This window comes from Pongo pygmaeus, chromosome 6 (assembly GCF_028885625.2).
Source record: "Pongo pygmaeus isolate AG05252 chromosome 6, NHGRI_mPonPyg2-v2.0_pri, whole genome shotgun sequence".
In the NCBI taxonomy this organism is placed as follows: domain Eukaryota; kingdom Metazoa; phylum Chordata; class Mammalia; order Primates; family Hominidae; genus Pongo; species Pongo pygmaeus.
The window spans coordinates 129,041,625-129,068,664 of record NC_072379.2 but is presented as its reverse complement, the minus strand read 5'-3'; the positions used below and the strand labels follow the sequence as shown (position 1 = coordinate 129,068,664).

At 38.9% G+C, this 27,040-nt stretch overlaps 1 protein-coding gene across 4 annotated transcripts in view; it reads left to right on the top strand.

Annotated features, from left to right (window-relative positions):
• TMEM209 (transmembrane protein 209) overlaps nt 1-19,773 on the top strand; it is a 40,674-nt gene extending 20,901 nt beyond the window's left edge. For 3 of the 4 annotated variants that reach the window (XM_054497268.2, XM_054497269.2, XM_054497271.2), the window contains 8 exons: nt 316-387; nt 2,860-2,956; nt 5,953-6,078; nt 8,845-8,942; nt 10,523-10,637; nt 10,733-10,830; nt 14,040-14,113; nt 17,943-19,773. In XM_054497268.2, the coding sequence (XP_054353243.1) occupies nt 316-387; nt 2,860-2,956; nt 5,953-6,078; nt 8,845-8,942; nt 10,523-10,637; nt 10,733-10,830; nt 14,040-14,113; nt 17,943-17,997 (735 nt within the window). In that variant the 3' untranslated portion in view covers nt 17,998-19,773. The remainder of the gene's footprint in view (nt 1-315; nt 388-2,859; nt 2,957-5,952; nt 6,079-8,844; nt 8,943-10,522; nt 10,638-10,732; nt 10,831-14,039; nt 14,114-17,942) is intronic. The other variant, XM_054497270.2, reaches the window with a different exon arrangement.
• The last annotated feature ends 7,267 nt before the right edge of the window (nt 19,774-27,040 follow it).

Sequence of the window (27,040 nt, the reverse complement as noted above, 5' to 3'; positions counted from 1 at the left end):
GCAGTGAGCTGAGACTGCGTCACTGCGTTCCAGCCTGAACAACAGATTGAGACTCCATCTCAAAAAAAAAAAAAAAGCAAGAAAAATGTTCTTTACACATACCAATGTAAGGAACTTTTAAAGATAAATCTGTGTGTGAACAGCATTTATAAGTGAGTAATAAGAAAATTACTGAATATTAATTAGATGAATATTGATGTTTGGGAAATTTTTTTTCAAAGTTCATTAAATATTTTTTAGGATGGCAGAAAGAATGATGATTTCTAGCAAGATTTTTCCTCACTGATTGTTCATTTTAAACATGAATTTTTATAGGTTTGGGCAAGAGTGGCTATGAATAGACAACTTCTTGATCATATGGATTCATGGACAGCTAAATTTAGAAATGTAAGTTCTGACATTACTCTTTGGACAATATTAGTGCCTCTTAATATGCAAAGCATGTTATTAGAATATCATTTAGAGTTCATTATAAATTAGAATATTAGTTATAAAGGTACATTATAAATGGTACATATATAAGGATAAACATGACTGTTACTATATGGTATTTATTTTCATGAGATTTTTTCTTCCTCTATATTTAGTGAATCGATATGTTTTGAGAAGATAAAGGAATAATATGTTTAGTTGTTGAGATCCTCCCTTTTCAATAAAATTGAGATCCTCAATTTTATTTTCCAAAGAGCTTTTCTGTTGGGGCCTTTTATGTACCTAGAATTGTGAAGAGAAACAAAAACGAGGTCCTTGCCCTCAGAAAACTTAAAGAATTAGAGAGATAAGACAACATATGCTTGAAGCTATTTCAAAGTAGATTATGATTTCTGTTTTTCCAGAGAAGAACCCTCTAATCTTGGGCCAGCTTTTCCATATACAGAGTGAGTGAGTTCCCTATTTCCAACTCCACGTCTTCCTCCCACCTTCTTTAGTACCTGTGTGTTCTGGGTTCTGTTAGGCATATGGACTTCCCCTTCCACTATACGGAGCTCCACTTAGCTCTGAAGGGGCTACTACTTCTTTTGTTTCATCCTTCAACACTCATCCATCCAACTCTGCATCTTCTAGAACTATTTTGAAATCACTTGTGCTCATTTTTTATCCTTTTACTGTTATTTAAATACGGCATCAAAATAGAGGGGCAAAAAATGGTAGCCTACTTTCTTGAACCAGAAACCTGGATGGCATTTTACAGATAATTCCTGAACCCAATCCTAGACTTACTCAATTAGAATTTATAAGGGTGGGGCCTAGACCTCTCTCTGGGACACGTTAGATAATTTTGTTACAGCCAAAGAGTACAGCTGTACTCTTTTGTACCATTTGTCACAGCTGGCAAATTAAGATGCATGTAGTAAATGTTGGAAGGATGAATGAGTCAAATCATCTCCTGAAACTGGAGTTTGTTGTAGTTTCTGTTATAGGCTAGTCTAAAAATGCTAACATGTTTAAAATATGAAGTCTTAGTCAGACGGAGTATTAGCTGCTTAGAAGAAATACAAATACATTTCCTCATCTGAAGTCCCTAGGTGACCATGTGCTATAAAATTTAGAGTTTTGGGGGGTTTTTTTAAGCAATACATGTATACCTGTACCATATAATTTATAACACCAGAGTCTAGTTAACACCCAGTAATCAACCACATTAATGCTTCTGCAGAAAAACATACGAATAGTCACACTCAGTGGGATAAAGCCTATAAATAGCTTCATGTGAATTCAGTTCAAGTCTTGCCAGTATATCAAAATTTGCTTCCTTACATGGATTACAAGAAATCTTTTAAGTTCCCAGAAGGTTTTTGTTTCAGTTGTTTATAATATTGTATTTCATTGGAAACATTTTTTCATCCTTTTATTTTATGGATAAACAAAAGTATGGAAACAGAAATGGTAATTGAAGTTGCTACAAACACATACACAAAATAATAACACGCAAACCAGATGGGATGTATCCTTAGACAGTCTTTTCACATCCCAGCATTAGTTTTATATTAGCCATGGAAAAGGCATTTGAAAGTCCCAGTCCTAAAGTAATATTATAATATTCAAAAGCCAGTTTCAAATGTAATAAGTCTCTGTTTTTCCACATGGTTAGGGAATTGGGTGAGCCTGCTGAGAGTTAAGTAGTTATGTTAGTTTGAAAAACTATCTTACTGATTGCAAACCAATATAAACACTACATTAATAAATGTGTGAATAGTTACCCTACAAATGTAAACTGAAGATTATCCTTTTAGCTAAACATAATAATCAGAAAATTTTAAGAAAAATTTAACATATAGCTAAAAGTTTTATATTTTTTTCAGGGAAAAAAACATGTTATTTAAGAATGTAATTTAGTTGCCAGGCGCAGTGGCTCACGCCTGTAATCTCAACACTTTGGGAGGCTGAGGCAGGCGGATCACCTGAGGTCAGGAGTTCAAGACCAGCCTGGCCAACATGGTGAAACCCCGTCTCTACTAAAAATACAAAAAATTAACTGGGCGTGGTGGCAGGTGCCTGTAATCCCAGCTATTCAGGAGGCTGAGGCAGGAGAATCCCTTGAACCCGGGAAGTGGAGGTTGCAGTGAGCTGAGATAGCGCCATTGCACTCCAGCCTGGGCAACAACAGCGAAACTCCGTCTCGAAAAAAAAAAGGAATGTAAGTTAGTTAATTTACACTCCAGTGGCATATTTGTTTAACCATCTCTTGATTTCGGGTAGTTATTACTTTCATTTTCTTTCACTATACTTTATGATTCTTTTAATATTCAACTATAAGATAGTATAAAAAATTCTTAGAGTTGCTTGTAAAAAAGAAAGTAATTATTTGACAGCTACTTGGGAATTATGTATCCAAAATCTGTGCCTTATTTCTTCTAGTGGATCAATGAGACAATATTAGTGCCACTTGTTCAAGAGATTGAGTCTGTCAGCACACAGATGAGACGAATGGGTTGTCCAGAGCTACAGATAGGAGGTATGTGGGAACAGACCCCAGTGTTGGATTTCTATTAGTAAATCTACCAAGTGGAAAACTTCTCCTTGTAATGGACGGCATAACTTATTTTGTTACCTTGGGGTGAAAAACCCCAAGTGTCTGTAATCTAGTTTGTTTTTTTTTAACGTGACAGCTTTATCAAGATGTAATTTAGCTACCATATAATTTACCCATTTAAAATGTACAGTCCAAAGTCTTGGGTTATGCAACCATCACCATAGTCAGTTTTAAAACATTTCATCACCTGAAAAAGAAACCCTCCACCTTTTACCAGTCACCCCCCATTCTATACATTTCTCCCAGCCCTTTGCAAGTGCCAGTCTATTTTCTGTCTCTATAGATAGGCCTGTTGTGGATATTTCATGTGAATGGAATCACAGAATATGAACATGACTTTGTGACTGGCTTCTTTCACTGAGCATAATGCTTTCAAGGTTTGTCCATGTTGTAGAATTTATCATTACATCGTTTTCTTTATTGCTGAATAATATTCAAAATAGATCTACTACATTTTGCTTACTCATTCATCAGTTGATTGACATTTAGGTGGTTTTCACTTTTTGGCTACTATGAATAATGCTGCTGTGAACAGTCACATACAAGTGTTTATATTGGACCTATGTTTTCATTTCTCCCGGGTGTATACCTACGGGTGGAATTGCTGAGCTGTACGGTAACTCTGACTAACCTTTTGAGGCACTGCCAGACTCTTCTAAAACAGCTAGCTGCACCATTTTACATTCCCACCAGCGTGTATGGGGTTCTGCTTTCTCCATATCTTTGCAACACTTGTCATATGTTTTATAGTCATCCTGTAGTAGGCGTGAAATGGTGTCTCATTTTGGTTTTGATTTGCATTTCCATGATGACTACCGATGTTGAACATCTCATGTGTTTATCAGTCATTTGTATATCTTTTTAGAAATGTCTTTTTTGGCCAGGCACGGTGGCTCACGCCTATAATCCCAGCACTTTGGGAGGCGGAGGCGGGTGGATCACCTGAGGTCAGGAGTTCAAGACCAGCCTGGCCAACATGGTGAAACCCCATCTCTACTAAAAATACAAAATTAACCGGGCATGGTGGCAGGCACCTGTAATCCCAGCTACTCGGGAGGCTGAGGCAGGAGAATCGCTTGAAACCTGGAGGCAGAGGTTGCAGTAAGGCGAGATCGCCTGGGGGACAAGAGCGAGACTTTGAGACTTTGTCTCAAAAAAAAAAAAAAAAAGACATGTCTTTTTGGTTCCTTTACCCATTTTTAAATTTGGTTATTTGTCTTTTTGTTGAGTGGTAGATGTTTTCTTTATATATTCTAGATATAAGACCAAGACTCTTAGCAGACATTAATCACAAAGTTGTATAAAGCATAAAGACTGTAATAATAGTAATTTTCCATCACCTATTTTCAACTCTCTTAATCTGCTAAAGGTAAAATTTTAGGGTGCCATATAAATTGCCTAAAATATATATACAATAACTTAGTTATTAAGTAATTACCTTTACCAATAATGCTACGGTGCATATCCTCTTACCTAAATCTTTGTATACATTTGTAATTATGTGTCAATAGGCATGAATATTTTAAGATTTTTGTTGTTGTTGTTGTTGTCTAGACAAGAGTCTCGCTCTTTTGCCCAAGAGGGAATGCAGTGGTGCTATTATGGCTCACTACAGCCTCAGCCTCCTGGGCTCGAGAGATCCTCCCACCTCAGCCCCATCCAAGTAGCTGGGACTACAGGCACACACCACCACACCTGGCTGATTTTTGTATTTTTGTAGATATGGGGTGTCCAGGCTGGTCTTGTACTCCTGAGCTCAAGCAGTCCTTCCACTTTGGCCTCTCAAAGTGCTAGGATTACAGACATGAGCCAATGCATCTGGATATATTTTAAGGCTTAGAAGATACACATCTCTCCAAAAAGTTTTTACCAGTTTGTACTCTAGCAACCATGACACATATAAGAATGCTTTTCCTAACATTGGATATTGCTAGAAAGGTTGGATATTTTGAAATTTTTAATTGCTTTTTACATTTCTATGCATAGTTGTCTTGCAGGATATGATAAGAGAAATCACTACCATAAAAAGCTTCTGCTTGTCCTGGCATAATGGGCAACTTCTAATTCAACTTATTTTGAAAACAATTGTGTGTCTTTTTATACATGTCTTATACAAATTTTCTGTATATTAGTTGTTTATAGATTTGCCAAAATCAATTTGGCTGCTTCTCTGGGGAAGAGGAGGAGGGGGTGTTGCATGTGTAAATCTGGCTATCTTGCTGGGAATGGTTCTAGGTAATGTAGATCATGCAAATTAGATGCTTTCTTTCATTTATTCCTTCGACATTGAATGCCTAGTCTGTTCCAGGTGTTAATACTATTCTAGGCATTGGGGGATACAGCAGTGAGCAAAATGGCCAAAGTCCCTGCCTTCATTAAGCTTTCATTCTAGTAGATGAGATAGACAATAAAAAAGATAAAGTACTTTGGGCCAGGCACGATGGCTCACACCTGTGATCTTAACACTTGGGGAGTCCAGTGTTGGTAGATCGCTTGAGCCCAGGAGTTTGAGACCAGCCTAGGCAATATAGTGAGACCTTGTCTCTACTAAATAGAAAAAAAGTCAACCAGGTGTGGTGGCATGTGCCTGTAGTCCCAGCTGCTTAGGAGGCTGAGGTGGGAGGAGGATTGCTTGAGCCCAGTAGATTGAGGCTGCAGTGAGTGGTGATTGTGCCACTATACTCCAGCCTGGGTGACAGAGCAAGACACTGTCTCAAAAAACAAGAAGAGAAAAAGAAAAAAAGTACATTGGACAGTGGTTAGTGCTAAGGAGGAAAAAAGCACAGGAGGGTAGCGTTACTAATGTTTAGAGAGGAGGGGTGAAATTTCAGGTAGGGTGGTCAGGGGAGACGTCATTGAAGTTCTTTTGGAAACTCACTTTTAGAATAATCAGTGTTCTCTGTGTTTTATGTTAACAGAGGCTAGTATTACTAGCTTGAAACAAGCCGCCCTGGTTAAAGCACCTCTCATTCCGACTTTGAACACAATTGTTCAGTATCTAGACCTTACTCCAAATCAGGAATACTTGTTTGAAAGGATCAAAGGTAATTATTGATTTGAAGAGGAAAAAATGAGAGCTTTTTTACTATGCTGGAATTTTATCAGTAAAGATTAACAAGGAAAAACTGTTTTAATTAAAAATATAACTTATGTCTTATAAATACGTATTAATTATAGCTTAATAATTTTATTTTGTGTAGTAAACTTAAATATGAGCTAAATGGGCTCCAGTGACTCTTTCACTCATTTCCTACTTTTAGACTCATAAGAATGGGTGCCACTATGACATTCTTTATAGTTCCAGTGTGCTGAGCCTTATTTCTCTTAATTTTTATAATTCCTATTTAATAAGTTGCTTCCTTATATTTCTGTTATATTCTTATTATTTGGTGGAAGATGTGCTCTTCTGAGGAGAGACTTGAGAATCAGGAAGTGTAGGCTCCCTGACACCCCCATACACCCTCTATGCCTCTCTACTTACAGAGCAGTTCATAAAGTTAGAATTTTTTTAAATTTGGATAAACTTTTTAAAAGGTTCTCATCACTAAGACAAGTTTTAGAAATAGTATTCAAATTTATCATAAATCTTAATTTGAAAATATTATGGTGTTCTCCCTTTCCCCTAAGGTTAGAGCAGGGTTCAGGAATAAACATTTTCATGACTTTTCAAAACATTTTATATAAGGAGAATTTCAAACATACACAAAACTAGACAAAATAGTATACACACTCCTCTTGTACACATCACCCAGCCTCAACAATCACTAGTCCCTGGCCAGCCCCTTGCCCTATCCATACCCCATCCACTTTTTTCCTGTATTATTTGAAGCAAGCCCTCATGTCATTATCAGTTTATCTGTAAATATTTCTTTGTATATCACTAAAAGATAAGCCTCCCACGACCCCTTGCTTTTGAGACAGGGTCTTGCTATGTTGCCTAGGCCCAAGCAGTCCTCCCACCTCAGCCTCCCCAAGTGCCGGGATTATAGACATGAGCCACCGTGCCCAGCTGAGCCTTTAGAAAACTAATACAAACATACATAACCAGAATACAGAATACAATTATCATTCTTTTTTTTTTTTGAGACAGTCTCTCTCTGTCGCCAGGCTAGAGTGCAGTGGCGCAATCTTGGCTCACTGCAACCTCCATCTCCCGGGTTCAAGCAATTCTTCTGCCTCAGCCTCCTGAGTAGCTGGGATTACAACAGGCACACACCACCATGCCCAGCTAATTTTTGTATTTTTAGTAGAGATGGGTTTCACCACGTTGGTCAGGCTGGTCTCGAATTCCTGACCTCATGATCCACCCACCTTGGCCTCCTAAAGTGCTGAGATTACAGGCGTGAGTCACCGCACCTGGCCACAATTATCATTCTTAATTTTTTTTTTTTTTTTTGAGACCCGGCTCTCTCTGTCACCCGGGCTGGAGTGCAGTAATGGCACTAGTGCAGGAGTGTATAGCTCCTTGCAGCCTTGAACTCCTGGCTATGGCAATCCTCTCTCCTCAGCCTCTCAAAGTGCTGGGATTATAGGAGTGAGCCACCATGCTGCCTGGCCCTAATATTTCCTGTGTTATGAGATATTAAGTCTGTGTTCAGGTTTCCAGCTATCTTATAAAAAATGCATAATTTTTTGGCAATGTTTGTTTGAATTGGGATTCAAATATTGTAATACATTGCAATTGGTTATTTCAGTTTATTTTAAGCTATATGCTTCCCATCCACCTTTTTTTTTTCCGTTGCCATTTATTTGTCAGAAGAACTGGATTGTTTGTCTTTAGTGGTTCCCATAGTGTGGGTTTTGCTGAATGCATCCCTATGGTGTAGTTTTACATAACCCCTTCTCTTTCCCATAAATTCATGTTTGAGTTTTTTGGCAAGATTGCCTTGTAGTTAGCAGGGTATTTGTACATCCAAAAAGAGAAAGTGTCTGTGTATGTACACATATATACAAAGTATATAAAGGTTTTATATCAAATATACAAAAAAGCTTAAAAGAATACAGTGGGCCGGGCGCAGTGGTTCACGCCTGTAATCCCAGCACTTTGGGAGGCCGAGACAGATGGATCACAAGGTCAGGAGATTGAGACCATCCTGGCTAACACGGTGAAACCCCATCTCTACTAAAAATACAAAAAAAAAAAAAAATTAGCCGGGCGTGGTGGCGGGCGCCTGTCGTCCCAGCTACTCAGGAGGCTGAGGCAGGAGAATGGCGGGAACCTGGGAGGCGGAGCTTGTAGTGAGCCGAGATCACAGTACTGCGCTCCAGCCTGGGTGACAGAGCGAGGCTCTGTCTCAAAAAAAAAGAAAAAAAGAATACAGTGAACACTGTCCTGTTCTAGACTGGATAGTTAGAAACCTTTTGACATTTGATTCTTTCTTTCTACATATATATACACACACACGTTTTTTCTCTTGCTGTGCCATTGCAGACATTACTTTTTAGCATGCATTCTCCTAAAAGTAAGAACATTCTCCTACCTAACCATAATACAATTATACCTTTAAAAAATAATAATTTTCTGATATTTAATATATTGTCCATATTCAAGTTTTCCCTACCCATTGACTTTTTTTTTAAGAAGCCAGAATAGTAGTCAGATAAATCTAAAATCCCACATTTTGGATTTATCTGATGTCTTCAGGGATATGTTTAACTTTTGTCTTTTTATATCTTGTATTTCTTTAGGTTTGGGTGTTTTGACCAAGTTTTTAAAATGATTTGCTTCCCTTATTATATTCCCTTAGTTTTTTGTTTTTTTTCTTTTTTGCATACTCTTAGCTTTTAAAAATTTCACCTTGTTGCCACAGAACTCTCTCAGGGAGGTTGTATGAGCTCATTTCGATGGAACAGAGGTGGCGACTTCAAAGGACGAAAGTGGGATACAGACCTGCCCACCGATTCTGCTGTAAGCCCCTAGATTCATTCATTCATTTATTTATTTACTGTTGATTGACTGACTGACACAGGGTCTTACTCTGTCACCCAGGCTGTAGTGCAGTGGCACAGTCACATCTCACTGCAGCTTTGATCTCCCAGGGCTCAAGTGCTCCTCCCAGCTCAGTCTCCCAAGTAGCTGGGACTAGGCCTGAACCACCACACCCAGCTAATTTTTTAAATTTTTTGTAGAGATGGTGTCTCACTTTTTTGCCCAGGCTGGTCTCGAAGTCCTGGGTTCGAGTGATCCCCCTGCCTCAGCTTCCCAAAGTGCTGGGTTTACAGACACGAGCTACTGTGCCTCACCCTTAGATTTATTTTGTTTTTTCAGTTTAATGTTTCCGTTACTAGATTTACTTGTTTTTGTTTGCCTATCATTAAGTGTTAAAAATAGTTTAGAAAATAAGGTATTTATAATAGTATCAGCATGTTCACCCAACCACTGTTAATATTTTTGTGTATTTTTTTCCCTTTACTTGGTTGCTACTATTTTTTAATGTTTTTATCATATTTGTAATTCTCCTGTATGTAAAATTATGTATTCTGCTTTTTTTCCACTTCTGTAATATTTAGGGTTTTTTTTACTTCAGCCTCCTCCTACCTAGATATTTTTTCATTATTACACACTGTCATTTAACTAACTATTCTCCTATAGTGGACCTAAAAGTTTGAGACACTTGTGGTGGAGAAGGAATTTTTACTTGTTTTTTGATCTTGAGTAATGCAGCATGCAAATAGTGTGATGCGCATTGCTTTCTTTCTTGGGATTGTCACTTTAAGAGAGAATCCTAGAATTATATTTAGGAGATCAAAGAACATAAATGTTTTTGTGTGCTTACGAGTTTTTCAAAATTATGTTCGTTTTTTTTTTATAGTGACTGTTACGGGTGAAAATTAGGTTTTATGCTGAGATTCAGATTGAGAATTGAATGTATTTTATCTTGGTTTTGCTATTAACTGTGTTGGTATGAATGATCCACTTAGCAAAAAACTAAGAATGCCCTGCTTTTCTAGGGTTGCTATGGAAAACTAAAAATGAAGATCAAATATGTAGGGAATGGGAGTCTGGTGTTTAAGCCCCACCCTCCACCCCTACCCTCAACAGATTATGGTAACTTTGTAGGCTGGAGTATTTAAACTTTTTCAATTTGAAAAGGAAACCTTCCCATCAAAATATAGACTGATTTGATGGCAAATATCTTTTTCTGTTTTAAATTTTGAGTAGATTATTTGAATTAAGCCTAGCTTCCTGTCTTAAACACACTGAATTCCTTTATGATTTAAGAGAGGAATTAGTGAATTCCTTATCTTTGTAGGAAATAATACTTTCAATTAAAAGAATAGGTGTACTACCTGAACTATGTGTTTTTATCTTTTTATTCTACAGATTTTATCTTGTAAATCTAACCATTTGACAGCATTTTTCTAATACACTCTTTAGAGAAAAAATTTTTTAATTGGAATCGTTATAAACACAGATGTTTCTAAAGGGTTCTACCTCCATGCTAGATTTTCATGCTGACTTAAAAAAAATTATTTCTTCATCCTCAGATCATCATGCATGTATTTTGCACCTACCTTGATTCCAGATTACCTCCACATCCGAAGTATCCCGACGGAAAAACTTTTACTTCTCAGCACTTTGTTCAGACACCAAATAAACCAGGTATAAACCTCTCCTAAAAGAATGTGTTGAGATTTTCACACAAAATATCTCTGGGGGTTTGGTTTTTTAATGCAGCATATTGCCTTCCTTTACAGATGTTACAAATGAGAATGTTTTTTGCATTTATCAGAGTGCCATCAACCCTCCCCATTATGAGCTCATCTACCAGCGTCATGTGTACAACCTGCCAAAGGTATTTCTATATAGAGAAGATGCTGTTACAGAATGTCTTGGGTGATTTGCTTGGATGATGTTTTTAAATTTATAATCTCATGTTAATAGAAGAAGTAAATTTTTTAAATTAGGGGAAATGTGTTTCATACATATATATTTCTTACTATAAAAGTAATATGTGCTTAATTTGGGGAAAGTATAAAGAAAAAGAAGGAAAGTCACTCATGCCATTACCTGAGTTAGTCATTGTTGATTTTTTGATTGGTATATTGCCTTTTGGTAAATTTCATTTTGGTCTTATGTCACTTTTTAGAGGCAGAGTCTAGCTCTGTCACCCAGGCTGGAGTGCAGTGGCATGATCATAGCTCATTGTAGCCTCGAACACATGGGCTCAAGAAGTCCTTACACCTCAGCCTCCCAAGTAGCTAGGACTACAAGCACATACTAGTATACCTGGCCAATTTATTTTTTGTAGAGACAGAGTCTCTCCATGTTACTCAAGCTGGTCCTGTATCCCTGGCCTTAAGCAGTCCTCCCACCTCGGCCTCCCAAAGTGCTGGAATTACAGGCATGAGCCACTGCACCTGGCCCTTTCTTTATATTTTTTATAGGCTAAAATTATTTATGTAGTTTTATATCTGCTTTTAAATATTAGCTTTATAACATAATTTTCCATACTATTAAAAATCTTCATAAAAAATCTTTTTTTTTTTTTTTTTTTGAGATAGAGTCTCACTCTGTTACCCAGGCTGGAGTGCAGTGGCACAATCTCGGCTCACTGCAACCTCTGCCTCCCGGGTTCCAGCAATTCTCCTGCCTCAGCCTCCCAAGTAGCTGGGATTACAGGCACCCGCCACCATGCCCGGCTATTTTTTTGTATTTTAGTAGAGATGGGGTTTCACCATGTTGGCCAGGCTGGTCTCAAACTCCTGAGCTCAGGCAGTCTGCCCACCTCGGCCTCCCAAAGTGCTGGGATTACAGGCATAAGCCACCATGCCCGGCCTAAAAATACTTCTTAATGGCTATAAAAAAAAAACTTCACTAGTATAATTTATTCAACCATTTCTCTACTGTTGTACATTTTGTGTATTTCTTATTTTTTATTATAAATACTGCTGAAAAGGTGGAGGCGGGTGGATCATGAAGTCAGGAGATCGAGACCATCCTGGCTAACACGGTGAAACCCTGTCTCTACTAAAAATACAAAAAAAATTATCCGGGCGTGGCAGCATGCACCTGTAGTCCCAGCTGCTGAGGAGGCTGAGGCAGGGGAATGGCGTGAACCTGGGAGGCGGAGCTTGCAGTGAGCCGAGATCACGCCACTGCACTCCAGCCTTGGTGGCAGAACAAGACTCTGTCTCAAAAAAACAAATAAAATAAAATAAAAATACTGCTGAAAATGTATCTTCATGCATACAGCTATCTGCATTTCTTTAGTCCAGAGTTCTAAAAGTGGAATTCTAGGTCAAAATATTTTTAAGACTTTAAAAATAACATGTTACCAAGTTACTTTATAATAAAGGTTATTGTATCAATTTATACTTCCATTAATGTGTTTTACTTTTTTTTGAGGTAGTCTTGCTGTATTGCTTAGGCTGGTATCACATTCCTGGGTTCAAGCAATCCTCCTGACTCAGCCTCTTGAGTAGCTAAGATTACAAGCACATACATGTTTTTTATTCTTTTTTTGAGACAGAGTCTTCTTGCTCTGTCACCCAGGCTGGAGTGCAGTGGCGTGATCTCGGCTCACTGCAACCTCCGCCTCCCAGGTTCAAGAGATTTTCCTGCCTCAGCCTCCTGAGTAGCTGGGACTACAGGCACGTGCCACCACGCTTGGCTAATTTTTTTTGTATTTTTAGTAAGAGATGGGGGTTTTACCATGTTAGCCAGGATGGTCTTGATCTCCTGACCTCATGATCCGCCTGCCTTGCCCTCCCAAAGTGCTGGGATGATAACAGGCATGAGCCACCACACTGGTTTTTTACTCTTAATTGCAAGCATCAGTTCTGTTGATAACCTTTGCAATTATTTTTGTTACCAGCATCTTTACTAAGAAATGTTACATTGGCTATAATAATAAATTGTGCTATCAGATTCTCAGGAAGAGATGTTAATTTCATTTCTTCAAGTTTAATATTTTAGCTTTGTATGTAAATACTTTGGGCCATTGAAGTTCTTGTGAATATCCATGCCAATCTTTGTTTTTTAACCACTATCTGTTTTTTTTTTTCCTTTTTCTTACAGTGTAAACATTATCTTTTAAAAATCATACATTCTCTCAGATTCTTGAGTTAAAAACACATTAAATTAGAGTAAGTGGGGAAAAGTTAATCTGTAAATTGAAAATCTAAATTAGGAGCTGTTTTTACAGACCAAAAATTACATATAATAGTTTGATTTTAGAGTATTCCCTTGCAGATAAAATAAATTTATATTTAATATGTTATTTATATGTTATATTCTGATATATTTTAAAGTATGATTAAAAGCTTTTTTTATCCCAACACTTGTTTATGCCATTATAGAGCATTTTTGTGTGTGTAGTGTACAGGGTCACCAACCTCAGAATAGCTCTCCAGGCTCTTCCAGACCTTAGTGTTTCTCCCCATGTGTGAAACACAGTCCCCCAGCTCCCCACCCCCCAGTATGTTACCTTTCTGCTCATCTTTCAGGTTGCAGCTTAAAAAAAAAAAAAAAAAAATTAGCCGGGCGTGGTGGTGGGCGCCTGTGGTCCCAGCTACTTGGGAGGCTGAGGCAGGAGAATGACGTGAACCCGGGAAATGGAGGTTGCAGTGAGCTGAGATCACACCACTGCACTCCAGCCTGCACTCGCGACAGAGTGAGACTCCATCTCAAAAAAAAAAAAAAAAAATCTTTCCCTCAGGGAGGCATTCTGTCGCTAACCAGTCTAAATCAGACACTCCATCTTCATATGTTCCTATGGCACCTCCTCTCATAGCATTCCTCATGCTTTGTTGTGATTCTTAGTTTACTGTGTGCCTTTCCTACTGGCCCTTATGTCCTTGACATGTATCCTTTCTGTCTTACTCACTGCAGTATTCCCACTTCTAGCACAAAGCATAGGTACTTTGTTTAATGAATAAATGAAAGTCTGAATTATATGGAATTCTGAGTTAGTAGGATATGAATTGATAAGATATATATTTACCTACCAGATTGAATCTTTTTTGTTTGGTTTAAATCTTGTCTTTTTTGTCTTTGTTCCAGGGCAGAAATAATATGTTTCATACATTGTTGATGTTTCTTTACATCATAAAGACCAAAGAGTCAGGAATGCTTGGGTAGGTACTTATGCTTTAAAAACATAAGTAGTTATTTACTGATTTTCTTCTATGTTAAGATTCTGCAGAAGGCAGCAGCATGTAACTGAAGGTTTATGGATTGAACAATAGATAATGGCTTCAGCCCTGTCACAAACTACCTCTGCTATTTTGGGCAATCCATTAGCTAACTCCTCAGAACCCATTGGTAAAAGGCAAGTGGACTACATCATTAGCATTATAGTTGTGTTCCCTGGAGGAATAATTCAGAGATAGATAAAAATTAGACTCTTGCCGTTTAAAAACTTTTTTTTTTTAAATCTGGAGTCTGTTTTTTTCCTAGCCATTTCATTTCAGACAAAAGCATTCTGCAAAGTGTTTACACTTCCAGAGAGACTGAGTCGGTACCTATTCCATAATATCATTAACTGGAATGGAAAAGTGGAAAAGTAGTCAGTTGAAATCGTTTACATACTTGGTAACAAAGCTCACATACTGCAAGAAATTCAAAATTTTAGTATTGTCATTTTGATGATTAGAAATTTTAGTGTATCAAATGACACATGAAATAAGTAGACCCCAGCTAAAGCTAGGGATATTTGTAGTGCCTGATCTGGGAGTTGGAAAACCTGGGTTCTGGGTCCAGCTCTGCAATACTAAGTAACCTAAGGCTAGCAAAAAAAAAAAAAAAAAAAAAAAAGGGATGGGCTTGGAGCAGAAGGGATTGTGGTCATTTCCACTTCGGATATGCATACATCTTTAAGTTTTAGATAGCATCCTGTTTGTAATTTAGAGTTTATATGTGTCCTAGAACTGTGCCGTCCAGCACAGTAGCCACCAGCCCCATGTGGCACTGAACACTTGAAGCAGGACTAGACCAAATTGAGGTGCGCTAAAGGGTAAAATGTGTAACAGATTTCAAAGACATAGCCCCCAAAAAGTAAGATAACTCCTTAAAAATTGTATATATTTGTTACATATTGAAATGCTAGTTTGGATAGATTTAGTTAAGTGGAATATGTTCTTAAAATTAATTTCACCTGTTTATTAGGTATCTACTAGAAAATTTAAAATTATGTGGCTTGCATTTGCAGTTCATATCGTATTGTATTTTTATTGGACAGCACTGCTCTAGAGAAAGCAAAGCTCCTGTCTTTAAATATATTAGATGTAAAGATTAAAACAGACATGAACAAAAATTTGTAAACAAATATGAACATTTATTAGCTTTTTTTTTTTTTTTTTTTTGAGGTGGAGTCTCACTCTGTCACCCAGGCCAGAGTACGGTGGCACCATCTCAGCTCACTGCAACCTCTGCCTCCCAAGTAGCTGGAACTACAGATGCCTGCCACCATGCCGGCTATTTTTTGTATTTTTGGTAGAGACAGGGTTTCTCCATGTTGGCCAGGCTGGTCTCAAACTCCTAACCTCAGGTGATCTGCCTGCCTGGCCTCCCAAAGTGCTGTAATTACAGGTGTGAGCCACCACGCCCAGCTATTAGCTTCTTTTATCATATATTTTTTAATGTAAGAAAGATTAGGAAACTCACTTTTGTGAGGCATCTAAACAGGGTTTTTTATTTTTAAATTATGAAAATAATGCATGCTCAGTAGACAAGTATTTAAATAACACAGCAGTGTATAAACTAGAACTAATTTCTAATTATGTGTAGAGACAGTATCTCACTATATTGCCCAGGCTGTGATCTACCTGCTTTGGCCTTCTAACATGCTGGGATTACAGGCATAAGCCACTCCACCTGGCTTTATTTTTGTTTCTTTTGCTTAAAAATGTCTAGGAATGTTTGGTTATAAATATACTTACACATATATATTAGATGGAATATGGAATTTGATATAAATATGTTGTTAATACAGGTCAAGTATTCTTTATCTGAAATGCTTGGAACCAGGAGTGTTTCGGATTTGATTTTCTCCGATTTTGGAACATTTGCAATAATTACTGAGCATCCCTAATCTAAAAATCCCCAAAATGCTACAGTGAGCATTTCCTTTGAGCATCATGATGTCACTCAAAAAGTTTTGGGTTTTGGAGCATTTCGGATTTTCAGATTATAGGTGCTTAACCTGTATAATATAAATAAGCAATTAATTTTTGGTTTTAATTGAAAATGTCTATTTTCCTCTGTGGATCCAAATTGATATTTTGATGCATAAATGGTTTGTCATGATAGCATGAGGTTTGAGTGCCATATATGGTCTGTCATATGCATTAAAGTGAAAAAGTGCTTAGTGGAGCAGCACTTTTTCATTTACTGAAATGTAATGAAATTTACTGAAAGGCCAAAAGAAATTGATACAATTTTTAAAGTGCTATCTTCTCTTAATGAGCAACTTATATATGGAAAATTAAGCATTTTAGACTAAAACTAGTGTTTTTAAACTCGGGGAAAAGCTTGGAAATTATTAACTTTTCGAACATGAATAATTTTTTAAATACATCCTAAAACAAATAGTTAAAAACTTTCCTATAACTTAAGAGAAATAAGTGAGTGGCTCAAATATAGTCCATTTGGATTTATGACCATAAACCCACAGATTGATCCAAATACATTATCAATCTAATGCCAGGTATTTGTGCAGTAACAGGAATCAGATGAATGTTCTACTTGCAAAAGGAAAAAAATCTAGACAGAATTGACTGCACAGTGACTTAAATGTTCTGTTCAGGAAAAGACACTATAAAGTTTAAAGTTAAATGACAAACTGAAACAAAGCATTATTCTGCTATAATATGAGCAGTAGTAATTGGGTTTGCAAATATAGCAAATCCAAGCTAATATTTGTTATATATAAAGAATATATATGATTTTATTAGAAAAATGGACAAAGATATGAAAGATTTCTTCGTAAAGTGTGCAAACAGCTCCTAAACACAAAAAGATGCTTAGACTCATGCACAAACAAGTCAAAATTAACTTTTTTTTCTGGCAAATTTGATATTTATCGTTTGTAGTGTTGGTGAGGGTATGAAGAAATGGAAAATACAGTTGATAAAAATTACCTGTTTCGAAAGGCATTTTGGGCAGCTTTTTACCAAAGTTAATACATTCTTATAATTTTAAAAGTCATAGAGGGCTAAAAGTTCATGACAGAAATGAGCAATTCCCTGTATTCCCGAAGTCTGCTTCCCAAAGTAGACTGTATTCCCCAAGTGGCTTTTTCTTCTGTTATTACTCTCATAGTTCCAAATAATAGAGGTATACAGCTCTCTTGATTCTTCAGTTTCAGATATTATCTGTTGATTTTTTTATTTTGTTAGGTGAGTAATTTCTTTCTCTTATAGCCCTCTTATTCCCTCAGACTTTGAATACAGTCATATTACTCTCTGGAAGGAAGTATATGTATTTTGTTGTTGTTGTTGTTGTTATATGCAGTAGAATTTAAGGTATTAATAATACACATATGCAAACTCACTAAAGTATCCCCAGTAGTTAGTAAATTCCTAATTCAAATCAAGTAATACAGTTCTCTGAGAGGTTAGCATCTCCATATCTTCCATCTTTTAAATGTAATTGATGCTTTCACTTTAATCTTGCTTGTTAAAATTATTCTGTTAGCTATTACCTGGTGTAATAGTTCTTGTTTACCAAAAAACTAACTTTCAACACTCCATATATCTATTTATTCTAAATTTGGGTTTTAAGCATAGTTAAGAAAGTAATTACTGTTACTGGAATTCACCTGATAAACCTTGTATAACATAATTCATTGCAGAATCACATTAAATATCAATTAAACATGTATTAATCATAAAGATTTTTGTTATTAGAAAAAGACCTTAAATGCTTGGCAACCAATTCTAATAAAAAATGTTTTGCTCTTTATAGGAGAGTTAATCTTGGCCTATCTGGTGTGAATATATTGTGGATCTTTGGCGAGTAGCAAGTCATGTATTTAATTCCGACATTTGGACTATTTCACTGAACCAGAAGTCGAAACTAAACATCTCTGAGCCACTGACTCTTCTGAAATAAAATACACATGGGTGTATGTTACAGACTCTTTAGATTTAACAAAAAATGTAGCTGTTATGAAATGTAATTGTAAAAATATGTCCTGTATCTTCTATATCGAGACATTGCCTTTAATTTTATATCACTTTTCAGAAATTTCAGTTGACTACAAAACTGCAACCCTTCAGATTTTTATTGACTCAAAATAGTGCCATTCCCCTTAATGAAATAGATTTTGAGTCTTTTTTTCATTATAACCCCCAAATAAGAATCATCTACCTGATTCTTGTATCGCAAAAAAATTTTTTTAAGTCTTTTTTTTTTTTTTTTTTTTTTTTTGAGAGAGGGTCTCTGTCACGCAGACTGGAGTGCGGTGGCACGATCTTGGCTCACTGCAACTTCTGCCTCCCAGGCTCAAGCGATTCTCCTGCCTCAGCCTCCTGAGTAGCTGGGATTACAGGCACGCACCACCACGCCCAGCTAATTTTTGTATTTTTAGTAGAGACGGGGTTTCACCATGTTGGCCAGGCTGGTCCCGAACTCCTGACCTCAGGTGATCCACCCACCTCAGCCTCCCAAAGTGCTGGGATTACAGGCGCGAGCCACTGCGCCCAGCCTCAGTTATTTTATTTAATGGTGTAAGTACTTAGAAAGTAAGAAAATTGCTGATTTAGTTTTTTTTTTTTTGTTTTTGGTTTTTTTTTATGTTTCCTCAGCATTCTGCAAGTTAGGCCAAAGCCCACATTCAAAGAAATGAGATTAGCTCTTAAGTAATGTATTAAGTTTATGTATATTTTAAAATATTATTAAAGGAGGTTTGAAAGTATTGACATTTAAAAAGTCAACACTTGGATTAAATTTAGCTGGTAGTTTTAATTTGGGTTTTAGTTAAGAGTGTGAGGACATCAAGAAAACTGTTTACCACTTTGGTTTTAGCAGCTCAGTTTTACTATTCCATAATGTGTTATTTTTAAAGTTCTCTTTTTAAGATCACAGTGATTATTCTATCTGTTTAAATTTTTTAAATATGTTCAAAATATCTGGAGGGTGAGAAGTTACCAAGTTTGTATGTTTTGTTTGACTCACCATCTTTATTTTCTGTATATATATGTAGTAGCTGGCAATTGCATATATTTTCTTGATTAACATATTAGAGACTGCTTCCATCATCTTATGTAAACCTGGAAACAGCTGAAACTAGTCTTTTCTGAAAAACTGTGTATCAGTATTAGATTTGCATCCAATTTTGTCATTCCCTCAGACTTCGAATACAGTCATTACTCTCTGGAAGAGAAGTATAAGTATTTTTTTTGGTTATATGCAGTATGGTTTAAGATGTATTAATAATACACATATGCAGACTCACTAAAGTATCCCCAGTAATTAGTAAATTCCAAATTTAAGTCAGTACAGTTCTGTCTTTGTAAATTCTGTCTTTCAAAAAGTTGTTCGTGTTTTTAAAAGTTGATGTCCAAAGGAAAGGAGCTTCTTATCTTTTAAGTACTTTTGGTGTATGTTAAATATTTATTTGCTATGATATTCTAGAAGAAAATATCAAACATGTTAAATATAAGAACATGTTAAAATTTAAATTTGCTATTTCAAAAGTTACTGAAGATGTCTTGGAATAACACTTGTTATGCTGTTAAACTATAGTTGCATATACTTTATTAAAAGCACTATGGAGAAAAATTTTAACAATGCATATGATGAAATGTCTTTTTTTCTTTATAGGACTTAGATAGCTTTTAGTCTAAAAATTCAAAGCTTTAATATTATATTTTTAAAGTGACTATCAAAAAATACATTCTACAGTAAATATATACATAGGGATACACACTTAAAAAGATGTTTTGTTTGCATACTATTAATAAGTCTAGTGTGGATTACTGTACTCTGGGTAGCTTTCCTATATTAGCTTTTCTTCCCAAATATTTGAGCCAGTTTGTACTTAAATATAGCTTTTATTAAAAATACTTTGGTAGATTCATTTGAATTCACCCCTCAGGAAGACAGTGCACTGCAAATAAGGCAATTTTTTTAGTCCTTGTGTTAAAATGAATAAATGTCTACTAATATCTCTGATCAAATGTTATTTACAGGATATATGTCACAAGTTTTTCTTTGATTGCTTGACTTCTTGTGGGATCAGATCTACTAATCTTCTAGATTACATTCACTTCATCATTTATCCTTTTCTTTGTCTATAAATATCATCCTTAAGCCAGATTTCTTTTAGCGGCATATTAGGTGTTTATAATTTAGATTCTACTGAGACATACAAATGTTACGTTGTGTGGCTTTCTCAAACTAAAATATCCTTGGCACTGATATTTTATATTTTAACAGTAAAGACATGCAGCATGTGGGGTGGCACTTTCTTGTTTTTTGTTTTTTGTTTTTTTTGTTTTTTTTTTTTTTGAGATGGAGTTTCACTCTTATTTCCCAGGCTGGAGCGCAGTGGTGCGATCGATCTCAGCTCACTACACTCAGCTCACTGCAACCTCTGCCTTCCGGTTTCAAGCGATTCTCCTGCTTCAGCCTCCCAAGTAGCTGGGATTCAGGCACCCGCCACCACGCCCGGCAAATTTTTGTATTTTTAGTAGAGACGGGGTTTCACCATGTTGGCCAGGCTGGTCTTGAACTCCTGACCTCGTGATCCGCCCATCTCGGCCTCCCGAAGTGCTGGGATTACAGGCATGAGCCACCGCGCCCAGCCCTTTCTAGACAGCTTTGTAATAGAAATGCGCACATTGAAATGCACGCCTTCCTCAAAGGTCAGTCTTCGGTCCTCTGATTCACTGTATATGCTTTTCCTTAGACATCTCATTCATTCCACTTCATTTATCACCTCTCTGCCTTTGACTTCCAAATTCATCATCAAGCATAATATCTCTCCTGAGCTGTAGTATTGATTTCCATCTACCTGTCAGACATTTCCGCTTGGCTATTCTGTGAACTCCGTGTCTGGAACTGAGTTCACATCTGCTCAAATCAGCTTCCTCTACTTACATCCCTTTTTCTGTTCATTGTACTACCAGTTACCCATGCTCAAAATTCTGGTGTCGTCTTTTGATTCCTGGAGCTCCCTGGGTCCCCAATCCAATCAGGCAGCAAGCCTCATCCATTCTTTCTTAACAATGTCTCTTGCAGCTGCACTTCTTCCATTTCTGCCACCACTATGCTCATTTACACCCTTATCAACCCACACAGGACTACTGCAACAGCCTAATTAATCTCACAGCCTTCGAATTATTGCCATGCTTCCAGATTTTCCAATTCATCCTGCACATTCTCTTCAAATTCATCTTCCTAGAACACCTGTTTGATCATTTCATCCCCCTGATAAATTCCTTAGCCTGACATTTAAAGCTCCACACAATCTGGCCCCAACCTGGCCTCATGCACCTAAAGCCTTGGCTCCAGCCAGTTCAGGCTGCTCACTGCTTGCTGGGTTCTCTCTATGCTACCTCCTGCTCATCCTGATCACTCTCTGGGGATGCCGCCTCCCAATCTACTGTCTTCCCCTGCATTGAGACTTCACTCTAATTAAACCTGCTATTTGGAGCTACTCCTGACCACTCCAGATGGCAGTCATTTCTCCCTTTGAGTGATTAGATCTGTGCCCCACCTTTGGCACTCAACAGCTACATGAATGGATTCAGAAGTGACTTTTAGTCAAACAGTAGGTCCTCTTGTCTTATCCTTGCACAAGAACTGAGTTTCTTACTAGTCTGAGCTGTGCTGCTGTTCAAGTATACTTGTCAATGGCTGAAACTACCTTTTGGGAAAGCCTCATGTTCTCCAAAGGACACCTTTTGATCCCTCCAAGCACACTGGCTTTCCTTTTGTGGCTAGACCTAAGAAGGAGGAAGCACTCCTGGGCCTGGACAGCTGCAGCAGGGGGACTGCTTGAAAAGTAAAGGTGTTAAGAAAATGATGAAACTCATTCCAGTGCTTCTGGGGGTCTTCCTTAGTAACCTGGGGGTGAGGGCACTGCACTTTCGTGCAACAGCACAACTTTGTCCCAAATGCTGCGGGGACCAGGGGCGGGGGCCAGGAGGGGCTGGCTGGCCTACCTGTCCTGTGTGGCTTTAGTCACAGCTGTCCCTGGACCATGGATGAGGTCAAAAGTCTTCAAGGATAAGCAGCACACGGCTGGGCTCTCTGGCAGGAAGGCTTCAGGGAAGGACCCATGTGAGGCTTTGTCTGCCCAGTTAGAATGAGAGGGCTTTGTACAATCAGTACCTATGCCTCTTGGACCCCAGTGACACTGCCATATCTCACTGGGTATGCCAGTAGCTTTCTGCTGGGTGTGCAGGATTGTTAGGTGTTAGCTCTGAGCCACATTACAATTTGATCCCTGGATGTTCATCAATAATAACGTTTTCACACTGAACTGCATTGACCTGGGATGGGACAGGTTATGGATTCTACAGAGGCAGCACCTCAGTGGGAGTTGGAGAGTCTAACAGCAGGATGGGTGTGGAGAACAGCACCACAGCCCTGCCGCCCCGCAGGGGACAGCAGCGACCCTGAGGATATTTCTTAGCAAATTTGCATGCAGACAGTCCCAGGCACTACTGTGGATGAGATTTGTATGTAAATCCTTTTCTGCCCCAAACCAAAATGAATATTTCAAAATCAATCTGGCTAGAAGAGCGGCTGGCCTCAATGCACTGAGCATTCAGTGGGAGGACTAAGCTCTGTCATTAATTGGGGCGGGACAACTAGTCTCTCACACTGATTTTTTTTTTTTTTTTTTTGAGATGGAGTCTCGCTCTGTCACCCAGGCTGGAGTGCAGTGGTGTGATCTTGTCTCACTGCAACCTCTGCCTCCCAGGTTCAAGCAATTCTCATGCCTCGGCCTCCCAAGTAGCTGGGATTACAGATGCCTGCCACCACACCCAGCTAATTTTGTATTTTTTAATAGAGACGGGGTTTCACCATGTTGGCCAGGCTGGTCTCGAACTCCTAACCTCAAGCGATCCACGTGCTGGGATTATAAGCATGGGCCACCACACCCAGCCCTACACTGATTTCTGATAAGATGGGCTGGATGCGGTGGTTCACGCCTATAATCCCAGCACTTTGGGAGGCTGAGGCAGGAGGATCACTTAAGCTCAGGTGTTGGAGACCAGCCTGGGCAACATAGTGAGACCCTGTCTCTTAAAAAAAAAAAAAATAAATAAGTGATAAGGTACTCTTCATACCTAGAGGTAATTGAGAAGCTCAAAGTGAAAATAATGAATGGACTGCTTTTAGGTGAAGGAAAAAAGAGCAAATTAGTATAAAAGTAGGAAGTGGCCCCTTTGGCACTGTAAAGCAACTGTCTCGTCCTTGGATCACACTGAGCTACAGATCTTCACGGCCTTGACACTCACCCACCCCAACTGTGCTAGTCCAGCTTTGTCTGCCTCCTGCTCCCTCTGTCCTTCCCTTCCCGAGACCTGGCCATTCATTCCCCAGTCATAGATAGTAGCACCCCTGTAGCCTGAAGGCTGGGCTTTCTGGTATACCAAGAAAACACAGTCTCCTTCCTTTCCCATTTCTAATCTTGAAGGAAAAAATAACAATCCCGAATAAGACTCTGCTTTCATGCACTGCATCCCATAGGAGGAAAGTTAGAAGGTGGTGATCAGCTCCACTGGGGGCAAAACTTGTTTTCTCAGGAGCAGCAGCCAGGCATGATTCTTTCTCAAACACATGGTGTGGAGACTGGAATCAGGCAGCTCTGTGATAGTTTTGGCCCAGAATACAGGCACCAGCTTAATGAGCTCCACCTCCAAAGAAAGGCCCCTTGTGTTCCTAGTGGGGAGGAGTGTCATCCACAGTACAGCCTGAGGAGTCCCCTGACTCGGGACAGACTTGGCAGATGGAAATCTGAACCTAAGCTGCCAGGCCGCAAACCTGGCAGTTAGAGAAGGTGTTACGTGGCTTCCATCTCAAAATTAAATTCAGTATGACACTCTGCTTCCAGTTGAATGGTCTACATGAATTCTTTAAACAAAGCACCCCAAAACCATAATAACCATTTAGTACCTCTCTCCATGGGCCAGAAATTCAGACAGGACACAGTGGGGACAGCTCCTGTCTGCTCCACAACGTCTGCAGGTTCACGTGTCTGGCAGTTGATGCTGGCTACTGACTAGGCGCCTAACTGGAGATATTGGTGGGACACCCACACTTGGCCTCCACACAGGGCCTGGGCTCCCTCATAACATGGTGGCTGAGTTCCCAGGGCCAATGTCCTGAGAAAGTGAGAGAAAGAGAGGCAGAAGCATATTGCCTTGTATTCATAACTTAGCTTTGGAAGTACCATGTTTCTTCACTGCATTCTGTTGGTCAAGGCAGCTACAAAGAACTGCTCAATGTCAAGGGGAAGGAACATAGACCCCTACCACTCAATGGAGGAATGTGCGACATCACAGCATGTCAGATGGAACATTTATTGGTGTGACCATTTTTGGAAAATACAATCTGCCATAACGTACAGTGCCAAAAAAAAAATTAATGCTCTTTGTCTCATTGATCTCAGGAAAATTTACCTTAGGAAAATATTCAACAGAAAAAAAATAGTTATACCTAAAGGTGTCTGTCGTGAGTGCTTATTCATTATTTACCCATACATCCAATAATTTTTTTTTTTGAGACAAGAGTCTCGCTCTGTTGCCCAGACTGGAGTGCAGTGGCACAATCTCTGCTCACTGCAACCTCCGCCTCCTCGGTTCAAGCGATTCCTCCTCGGTTCAAGCGATTCTCGTGTCTCAGCCTCCCGAATAGCTGAGATTACAGGTGCCCGCCACCACGCCCAGTCAATCCAATAAATACTGATTGAAGTATTTTGCCAGATGCTAGGAATACAAAGAAAACGTAAGATCTATCCTTCTTTCTTTCAAATAGCTTCCAGTCTATGATAGCTAAAAATAAAACCCATCCAAATGTCCAGTAATAAGATGGTTTAATAAATTCTATGTAGGCCAGGCAGGGTGGCTCACACCTGTAATCCCAGCACTTTGGGAGGCCGAGGCGGATGGATCACCTGAGGTCAGGAGTTCGAGACCAGCCTGGCTAATATGGTGAAACCCCATCTCTACTAAAAATACAAAAATTAGCCGGGTGTGGTGGTGCACGCCTGTAATCCCAGCTACTCGGGAAGCTGAGGCAGGAGAATCGCTTGAACCCAGGAGGCAAAGGTTGCAGTGAGCCAATATCGCGCCATTACACTCCAGCCTAGACAACAAGAGTGAAACTCCATCTCAAAAAAATAATAATAAATTATATGTAAACTCTAGGAGATACGATCTTGAGATGTTATCATCACTTAAGGATTTTTATTTTGACCTCTTTTAAAACTCTCTGCAGCTTTGAAAAGACTACGTGGAAAGATGGGGAAACGTTGGATAGAAGTGAAAACAAATCAAAGTTGTATGTCTACTGTGATTACAATTAGGTAAAAATATGCATGCATATCACCAAGGACTAGAAGAGAATATCCAAATGTGAGCTCACTTGTTGAAGTGGGAATATGCATGAATGTGCTTACGTTTTCTTTTCTTTCTTTTTTTTTTTTTGAAGTACTTTTCAATGTTATATTGCTTTTATAATTGAAAAGTTCCAGAAAAAATACTGTGGTGCAAATTAAATTGTATAGGTCAAAGGGAGAGAAAGTGCTGCTGGGTGGGAAGCTGACAGGAGAGACTTCATTAAAAAGGTGACAGTTGGGCCAGGTGCACTGGTGGCAAACAGCTGTAATCCCAGCACTGTGGGAGGCCTGAAGTTAGGAGTTTGAGACCAGCCTGGCCAGCCAACATGGTGAAACCCCGTCTCTACTAAAAAGACAAAAAAATTAGCTGGGCATAGCGGCTCACGCCTGTAGTCACAACTACTCAGGAGGCTGAGGCAGGAGAATCGCTTGAACTCAGGAGGTGGAGGCTGCAGTGAGCTGAGATCACGCCACTGCACTCCAGCCTGGGAGACAGAGTGAGACTCCATCTCAAAAATAAAAATAAAAAGGTGATATTTGGATTTCAGTAGGAGGAAGAAGCAGGCTCAAGACAGGAAAGGAAGAGATGTCTTTAGAAAACTGCAAAGAATCCAAACTGAGATGAGTTAGAGGAACATGGGCAGATAGCACTGGAAGGAAGAGGGGGCCTCAGGTGCTGGATTCAGGATTTCTGACTTTACTCTGAGAGACTCTGGAGCTTTTTGAGCACAGCATTAACTGAAAGAGTGCTGAAGGGAGATGACCGACCGCAGTCCTGAAGAAAGGCAGAGGTGGAGCAGCTGGGGAGTTGGAGGCAGAGCTGGAGCAGTTGGGGAGACCCATGAGGAGGTCCCAGCAGTCATCCAGGGCCTGGACTGCAGAGGTGGCAAAAAAAAAAAAAAAAAAAAATACTGGAGAGCATTTGTGGAAGACAAATGGTCACAGCTTGGGAGCTCAGTGCACGTGTATCTAGGTGACTGGGAAGAGGGTGGCACAAATATCAGCAATAGAGCAATGAGGAAAAGGAACCGGTTTGCAGCAGAAGAGAAATTTTAAACTGGTTGCATTTGAGCGGCTTTGGAACATCCACATGGAGATAACAACAGAGAGTTGGAAATGCGAGTCTAAACCTTAAGGAGGAAAGCTCTACTTTTGGCAAAAGAACTGGAATGTATCCCCTCTTCCTGGAGTGCCTTTCCCTCAGCTGTCTCCTTTCCGGTCCTCAGTAAGGTCTCTGCTCAAGTACCCTTTCATGCCCTTTCCTGCCACCCTACAATGGTGCCCCGTCACACACACACCACCGCCCTTGCTCTGCTCAGTTCTTCCTCTCTGCACCTACCTGAGATTTTGCTTATTACCTGCTCCCCTCCTCGAGCATCACCTTTAGAGTTGGGACACCAGTCTCAACTTCCTGTTTGAAAAACTGAACATTAAAAGGCAACCATGTCAAGAATATTCAGAATGAAGGCCGGGCACGGTGGCCCAG